The following is an 8,939-nucleotide window of genomic DNA, read 5'->3' as shown; positions in this document are numbered from 1 at the left end:
AAAATGACTTGTTTTGTTCTAGGCTAGGAGCTCCATGTACGCGTGGCTTTGCATTTCTTCAGAAAAGAATAGCTGATGTGCAATCTCAGCCTTTCTGCAGAAGGATTTATCAGGGGCCAGCATGGGCTCTGTGAATTCTAGAGGCCATAAGGCCCAGGTGGTAATGCTGGGCCTCGACCGTGCTGGCAAGACCACAATCCTGTACAAACTGAAAGGAAACCGGCTGGTGGATACCCTACCCACTGTTGGTTTTAATGTAGAGCCTCTTGAGGCTCCTGGACACGTGTCGCTGACTCTCTGGGACATTGGGGGACAGACCCAGCTCAGGGCTACGTGGAAGGACTACCTGGAAGGCATTGACCTCCTTGTGTACGTGCTGGACAGCACAGATGAAGCGCGCTTGCCCGAGGCAGTGGCTGAGCTCGAGGAAGTCCTAGAAGACCCCAACATGGCTGGTGTTCCTTTCTTGGTACTGGCCAACAAGCAGGAGGCTCCTGATGCTCTACCGTTGCTCGAAATCAGAAACAGGCTGGGCCTGGAAAGGTTCCAAGACCATTGCTGGGAGCTGCGGGCCTGCAGCGCTCTCACAGGTCAGGGGCTACAGGAAGCCCGGCAGAGCCTGCTGCATTTGCTGAGATCCTGATGAAATGCAGTAACCTCTAACTCCAGGCTGGAGCAGGACAGGAAGCAGGGTCAGCCAGACCCCCTGAGCAGGCAAATAGATTATCCTTGCTTCTAAGAACAGGAGGGGCCAGCTGATCCTTGAGAAAGTGAAGCTCCGTTTGCCACATGAGAAACCACGTTTCTCTTGGACGGTGTGTTTTCTTCTCAGGACTTCTTCTCAGTGGCGGTTATGCGGAAAATCAACTGTTCTTCAAGTAACACTCGTCAGAGGGAATATAAAAACCCTCAGAATACCCCATGTAACAGCTCAGTACCAAGTGTCAATGTCACAAACTTGGTGACATAACTATTGATGACCAAGTTGACAAATGAAAAGAGGTTTCAAAACTGCATCCGAGTGTCACCGGGCCTATCACTGTCATCCGAGTGTCACCAGGCCTATCAATCACGATCATCCGAGTGTCACTGGGCCTGTCACTGTCATCCGAGTGTCACTGGGCCTATCACTGTCACCCGAGTGTCACTGGGCCTATCACTGTCACCCGAGTGTCACTGGGCCTATCGTGACTCTTCCTGCTGGCCTTGGGGCAGAAGCCACGGTCACTGGTGGGCTCACAGCAGGAGGGGCAGGTCTGCTCCCATGATGCTGCAGAAGGCAGAAGTCCATGGGGCCCTAGATCCTCCCAGAATTCCCCCTGATCTCCAACTCTGACTAACTCTTCTCTGCCCTACATCCTCTGTTGTAAAAAAAGTAAAATAAAACTCCTCTTATACTCTCCTTTTCTTCTTTTGTAGCACAAGTCTGTCCTTAAAGATTAGGAAAACAGGGGCTGGAAGATGGCTTAGCAGGTAATGGCGCTTGCTGCTAAGTCTAATGATCTGGGTTTAATCCCCAGAGAGAACTGATTCCTACAAATTGTCCTCGTGCTGTGGCGTGCATGTGTGTGTGTGTGTGTGTGTGTGTGTGTGTGTGTGTGTGTGTGTATGTGTATGCATGTGCGTATGTGTATGTGTGATGTATATGTATGTGTGTGTGCATGTGTGTCTGTGTACATGTATGCATGTGTGTGCATGTGTGTGTAGGTGTGTGCAGGTGTGTCTGTGTACATGTGTGCATGTGTGTGTGTATGCATGCATACATGCAATGGCAAGTATGTGTCTTCCACCCTCAAGTGAATAATTATTTTTAAAAAATGTTTTCAATTAGAGCAAGCTTGGGATGTAGCTCAGTGCCTTGAATGCATGCACAAAGTTTTGGGTTCAATCTCTAGCATGGGATTGGGGGTGCAAGAAGTGTAAATATCAGTACCTGCTTGTAATCCCAGTGTTTGGGAGTCAGAGATGTGAGGAGGACCATGAACTGAAGTCCAGCAGGAGCTGCAAGATAAAACAACAACAATAATAAAATAGATCAGATGAGTTGGCTTTAATGGAAAATATGTAGAGAGCGAGAGCACTTTATTTGTGGCAAAACCAAAATCAAACACCTGGTGTTTGAAGCTCTGAGGTCAGGCCTGCCTGGTCTAGACAGCAAGACCCCGAGAAAGAAAGAGAGGGGGTGATAAATCAAGAGACAGACAGGAAGGAAGGAAGGAAGGAAGGAAGGAAGGAAGGAAGGAAGGGAGGAAGGAAGGAAGGAAAGAGGGAAGGAAGGAAGGAAGGGAGAGAGGCTGGAGAGATGGCTCAGTGGTTAAGAGCACTGGCTGCTCTTCCAGAGGTCCTGGGTTCAATTCCCAGCAACCACATGGTGGCTCACAACTGTCTGTAACTCCAGTTCCAGGTGATCTGACACCCTCACACAGACATACATGCAGGTAAAACACCAATGCACATTAAATTAATTAATTAATTAATTAGTTAGTTAATTTTGAGAAAAAGAAAGGAAAGAGAAGAGAGAAAGGGAAGAAGAAAGGATTGGTGAAGGAAACAAAGAAACAAAATCCGACCAGCAAACCACTGTTGCCTGGGGACCAGGACTTATGGATGAGTTGTGACCTGGTGATCCTGGTGACAGCAACAGTTCCCTTTCACTACAACACGGACAGGAGGGACAGATGGGGTGCTGCTGTGATGTGTATTGTAAAGACACATTTGGGCTCCATATTGTGAAAGGGAGCTGTGCATGTGCATGTTATTAGGAGCTTGGCGTCTACGTGTTGGAAATGGTCTTGTTCTGAGTTAACCCCTCCCAGTCCAGATGCTCCCGGAGGAGTACAAGTTAGACACTGGCAGAAAACGACTAGACTCAGCACTAAGTGTGGACCCAGACATCTACAGAGGGAGGGAAGAGATCAAGGGATGGTGAGAGATATGGACGTCTCAGAAACGCTGACCACCAAACAGGAAAGACAAGACAGACCTCTGGACTGACTGGTGGCCTTTGTCTACGCCCACTCCTGCCCCCACCACCGTTGAGTCTGTTGGTAGAGAGGATATGAAAGGCAGTTTTTAGGGTGTTCAACAGCTTCCTTGTCTCTCTGAATAAAGCACCCATTGGCCTTTGTAGTGAGGGAGCCATAAAGCTCCAGTTCTGGCTTACGGAATGTGTTTCCGGTCATTTTTCTACAGAAGAGGATCCAACGAGCTTGATCAAACTTTCAAAGATGTGGGTGACTCCCAAAAGAACCCCAAAAGCTCCAGTCTTCCCATCCGCTCCAGAACACGGTCTGACATCTGGAGCTTTTTCATGACAAAGCTTACCTACAGCACTCAAGCGAAGTGACAGCCTCATGTCCCACCCTGCTAACAGACTACAGCTCCTGGGGTGGCACTGCTGAAACTGTCCCCAGAGTGAGCAACACAAAAAAGCATAAACAAAACACATTTGTGGTTTCTTTACACTCAGAATTCACCAAGTAAGGTCATAACTGCATGTTTTGTTGTCTGTAATTTGCCAAGTAGTACTAATTACTCTTAACAGCTGGCTATTGTGCACACACACACATACACACACACACACACACACAGCACTGGTGACAAAAGGGTTAAAGATGCCTTCAAGTTCAAAGAGGCCTTTCAGAATGCAGAGGCAGAGAGCTAAGAAGACAAGAGTCACTGTAGGCTGTTAGGAAAGACACTGAGGCACCCGGGTGTGAAGGTTGAAGGGAGACAGGACTTTAAGGTGGACCTGTGGAGCAGACAACAGTTGGCTAATGAACCATGCTGAGTTGCAGGCCCAGAGTAGCTGACTGTTGTCTGTCTGTCAGTCCTCTGCTTTGTAGCATTCAGGTGGGTGCCTTTCACCCTTCTTAGTCTGCTGTGTGCAGTAAGTTCTTGGGCCTGATTTTTAAATCTCTCCATGTTCTCATAAGGATTCTGTTTTCATTTTGTCAGTTTGAGACAGTCTCACTGTATAGCCCTGACTAGCATGGGATCGCTCTGTAGATCAGGCTAGCCTTAAACTCACAACGATCTGCCTGCCTCTGCCTCGTGAGTGCTGAGATTAAAGGCCACCACAACCAACCCACATGCTCTCAGTTCACTCTGAGTTTACAGCTGGTATTTGTCTCAGTGTCTGCACTCAAAACACAGCCTGCAGCTGCTTGTGAATGGAGTCACCCAGGGCAAGGCATGGCTGGAAGCCACTGTTTCACACTGTGGAGTCACTTAGAGCAGGGTACAAGGGCCAGGGTTCAATCGCTAAAACTGTCTTTTAAAGAGTGGGGGAGGGGTTGGGGAGATGGCTCAGTGGTTAAGAGCACTGACTGCTCTCCCAGAGGTCCTGAGTTCAATTCCCAGCAACCACATGGTGGCTCACAACCATCTGTAATGGGATCCAGTGCCCTCTTCTGGTGTACTCATATAAATAAAGTAAATAAATCTTTTTTTAATAAGTGGGGGAGAGTGGCGGGAGAGAGATGGTTCTCATGATCCTGATTTTTCATGTAACATTTATTGGAGGTGGCTTGTCATTTTAAGTTCTTTCTTTGGTCTCTTGTACTTATATGCATCTCTTTAAAAAGCTACCCAGATATGCCTCTGTTGTAGTAAATATTAAAAAAGAATTACCACGCTAGTGCCGGCTCCCGTGGGCCACATGGCATCTGCAGGGTATTTTCATCTCAATCAGCAAAGTGTCTCAAATGCTAATCCCCCAATCTCCATCCCATGCTACTCTCTGAGCCCAGGAGCCGCCCTCTACAACTGTCTTGCTGTGGACTCTGCTCACATCCCCAGCATCCGCCCCCTGTGGTTAAAGTCACAACTCCCAGTAACCCGTTAAAATCAAAACTCAATAAGCCTGTAATTTAGCAATCAGATTTATATCAGTAAGTCCTCACCCCCACGAAATGTCCACACAATAAACTCTGAACCAATTAATATTAATTTAAACCACCCACCTAGATAAGACAAATTGGCCTATAAAAAAATCCATCCCTTATGAAATAGTTCATAACTGCTTGTGGCCCTTTAAGGCCACACAGATCTGGGTCATCCTTCTCCTCCTCCATCTTGGTTATTCTTCCTCTTTCTCCTCCCTCTCCTCCCTTCAAAACTCAGCCCGCCTTACTTTTTCACTGCCCAATCACAGGCCTTGCCTTACCTTGTGCCTGCCCTCACCTGCACATAGACCACAATCTACAGGCCTCTGTGTAGCTCTGGCCTGTAGAGATGAGATCACGGGAGAAGGGGGCCTCCCAGTCTCCACGGAGGGAGGGGAGTCAGACTTAGGTTCCAGCTGCAAACCACCCCTGTCCTGGAAATAAACGTTTGTTTTCCTTTGAGTAAAGACAAGCAGCTCACGGTGGCGGTGGCTTCATTTTCCAGGGGAGTCCAGGGTGAACCCGAGTGACAGAATCAGCCTCTTTGGCTTGAGAACACTGTGTCTTCCTGCTCACCATTGCTAACTCTAGAGGAACTGCTTGCCGTGCGCCCAGGCCTAACTGAAAGCTTATTCGATGCTCATCGGAGTCTGTCCTTCCTCTCCGGGCACCAATGCCTGGATCGGGAGCTTTTCCTTTCACTCACATGGGAAAGAGGAGCACAAGGCCCCAGTGGGTCCTAGGGGACAGAGGAAGGTTTTGAAGGACCCTGTATTAGGTCTAGAATTCTCCCTGAGGGCTGGCCAGGCAGTGCAGAGTACTCATGGCCTTGAAGAAGACGCAGGTTTGCTGTTCTGCACTCACATTGGCAGGCTCCCACTCACCCGTAACTCCAGCTCCAAGGGGCTGATGCTCTCTCTGGCCTCTGTGGGCACCGCACACATACGATCCACACACTTACGTGCAAACAAACACTCATATTCATAAAATAAACACATCGTTAAAAAAAAGAAATATTTAAATTCTGCCCCATATCTCAAGCTAGCAAGCCCTCTCATCTCCCAGCCTGGGCACATAGACATTTCTGTGGCCTGCCTATTCCAGGCATGAAATTGTAAACCCAACAAACCAGGTCTCATAGAAGCACTTTGATTGTCCAAATAAAAGGAGGCTTCGTGGTTATAAATGGCCTCTCATGGGTTGGGGATTTAGCTCAGTGGTAGAGCGCTTGCCCAGCAAGCACAAGGCCCCTGGGTTGGGTCCCCAGCTCAAAAAAAAAAAAAAAAAAAAAAAAAAGTTAAAATGGCCTCTCGTTTATTAAGTGGAGAGCACCACACACCACCACGCCTTGCAGTCCTTTCCTGGGATTCCACAGACTTTAGTGCCAGGTGCTGCGTTGCTGACTTAGCTGAGGGCAGGTGTGAGTGACATAAGTTGTTAAGTAGCAATGTTTGTGGTCTATGAAAAGTCTTCTATGAGAATCGCCACCCAAAGGAAGCTATGACCCACCTTCTATTCCCATCAGTGCTGTCTAAATGCAGGTAAGGGTGCTGCTCTGGGCTTGAAGTCCATTAGAACGGACCAATATCACCTCCACTTCCACTAACCAGGTGCCCAGGCAGATTGCTTAACCCACTTCACAGGATCCTGTTATAGCCCAGGCTGCCCTTCTGTGAGCCTCAATCTCCTGATGGTGCATACTATAATCTCTTACCTCTACTCTCTCATTGCCCTCCCCTCTTCTCTCTCCCTCTTCTGCCCCTTACTCCTCCCCTCCCTACCTCCTCTCTATACACTCTTCTCTTCTCTTCTCTTAAAAATCCCTCTTCTCTTAAAAACTCGCTGACCAAGCTTTAGCCTCATCCTGAAATCCCACCTGGGATTACAGGCCCAGGAAACCATGTTTGGAAAGTCATGTATACTTTAATGCCAATGAATCGTCAAGATGTGGGGAGGAGCTTTAGATAATCAAAGCTATGTTCAGAAGAGACAAAGTGTGAATGCAAAGTTCCAGAGGGAGGAAGGGACCCTTGTCAGGAGATAATGAATCTGAGTAATCATCCCTATAACCAGCACCCATGGGGGATGAAGGTGTCACCTCCCGCGGCTTATAGAACAAACTAAGGAAGTCACACAGAACTAACTGGCTGACCCTGAGCACCTCTTCAGGCAGGGATTTCATGGGGTCTACTAGCTTGCCCTTCTCTAATTCACAGCTCTGTGGAGTGTTTCTGTTAGTGACTGGCCTCCTGGGACTCAAAGCAGGGACGACAGCTTTGAGAAAGATCAGGCTGGGGTAGGGTAAAGCTTAGGAAATATTCAGCACAAATGTGAAGTTAAATGGGGGAGTGCTGGTGCCCAGGCAACCAGAAGGAGCTGTGACCTTCAATGGGGAAGCCACATCTCCCTGACTGAGCCCTAGACTTGTAGAGTAGCTCCTCTCAGGGGCAGCACCTTTGCCAGCAGTAGATTACAGGCATTTTAGCCCCATGTAAGCAGAGGGTATCTTAGTTTGTTTTTAAGAGTGTCATGTAGCTTAGGCTGGACTCAAACTTGATGTGCAGCCAGCACTTGTCATTTTAGTGTCATTGTTTGGGGTGTCTTTAGGGCATGACACATTGTCTCTGAAGGCAATTTCTGCTTTATCAGTTGAGTAGAAGTTTCTAGACTTTCAGTCAACCTGGAAGAAAGTCTGCCTTTTCAGACCCTCTTAATTTCCCTAATCTTTCTGCCTTCCTCCCACGTCCCAGGCAGAAGAATGAGCACAGCACAGACCCTTCCTATTAGGCAAGATGGGGTCAAATTCCCCAGGGTAGTCAGATGATCGCTGGAGAGAGTCTGAGGGTTGTTTGTTCAGCCACAGCTGGGTCACAAGGCTCTTACACAAGTGTGTGGCCTCAACATAAGCCCGGTTTCCTTTAAGCCAGGATGACTCAGCAGCTCTGGGAGGACCTCAGGGACATTCTCCTGCAGGTCCTCTGGCCCCTTGCAACCAGCATGTAGATAACACCAGAAACAAGGCCAGACCTGATTCCGAGGCTGTCATGCCTCTGGGTGGGGGTAGGGTATCTATAGGGAAATCAAGGAAAGGAAATTATTGAGTTATTAGCCTAAGTAGTAACATGCATACACACATATGATTGTACTCTATCCCCAAACCTCATCAGACAGGCAATAAGGAAATTCGAAACAAAATAAAAAAGAAAAGAAACAAAATTTCATAAAAGCCAAAAAAAAAGCAAAAGAGAGAGTCACAGTTTTGAGATGAAGAATGAAATCATAGCATGTGAAAATAGCTCACAGGACAAAAAGGTTCAGATGCCCTGGGTATGAGTACCGTATCTGTCTATGCAGCTCACCGGACTTCATCTCTGCCACATACAGGTAGGTTTAAGAGGAGGCAGCATTAACCCATCCGATGTGCCCAAATGCAAAAGGGTCTGCCCTGGTTTTGGAGACAAAGCACAGAGACATTCAGCAACTTGAGTGATTAATGCACAGCACTTGTTTAGAGGCACATCTCCAGAGACCACTCTCTCCAATGACACGGAAGCTAGGCTCCAAAATCTGGAGCCCTTAGGATATGCCACAGGAAGGACCAAGGTGTGGTCAAAACAGAACTGGTAGAAAGTCTAGAGAGAGCATGACCCTCAGGCCATCCTCTCACTTCATACCAGCAGTAATTGCCCCTCTGTCACTAAGCAGAACACTACTGTTTTCTTCTCCGGTGGCCATGCCCACAGGGAGCATAGAGGAAGCTTCACATGAGAAACTGGAGAAGTGAGGGGAAGACCATGAACTGATCAGAGGTTGTCCAGGCCTTTTCCACTTAGCTCTCATGTCTGACAGAAAGCATGTGTGCCCCACACCAGGACTGAGATCCTGACGAGCTGAAGGTCAACACTGGCATTTAAAGATTCTCAGATGACAAGCCTTTCCCATGTGCACAGTATTTTTCCATTTCCTCCTTCATTTTCAATACAGAAAAATTAGAAAAATATGCAAGTATCAAAATGATATCAAACTTCTTAATGACAATAACACAGAATTCCA

At 47.7% G+C, this 8,939-nt stretch overlaps 1 protein-coding gene across 1 annotated transcript; it reads left to right on the top strand.

Moving 5' to 3' along the window:
* The first annotated feature begins 30 nt into the window (after positions 1–30).
* On the top strand, positions 31–1,021 carry Arl11 (ADP ribosylation factor like GTPase 11). Its single transcript, XM_032917895.1, has one exon. It carries the CDS (start codon positions 122–124, stop codon positions 641–643), a length of 522 nt encoding a protein of 173 aa, XP_032773786.1. The 5' UTR covers positions 31–121; the 3' UTR covers positions 644–1,021.
* The last annotated feature ends 7,918 nt before the right edge of the window (positions 1,022–8,939 follow it).

This window comes from Rattus rattus, chromosome 12 (genome assembly GCF_011064425.1).
Source record: "Rattus rattus isolate New Zealand chromosome 12, Rrattus_CSIRO_v1, whole genome shotgun sequence".
NCBI lineage: Eukaryota > Metazoa > Chordata > Mammalia > Rodentia > Muridae > Rattus > Rattus rattus.
This window is presented reverse-complemented; position numbering and strand designations above follow the sequence as displayed.

Bases quoted from the DNA above. Each gene is read 5' to 3' on its own strand.
- Arl11 (XM_032917895.1), top strand. From the start codon at position 122: ATGGGCTCTGTGAATTCTAGAGGCCATAAGGCCCAGGTGGTAATGCTG.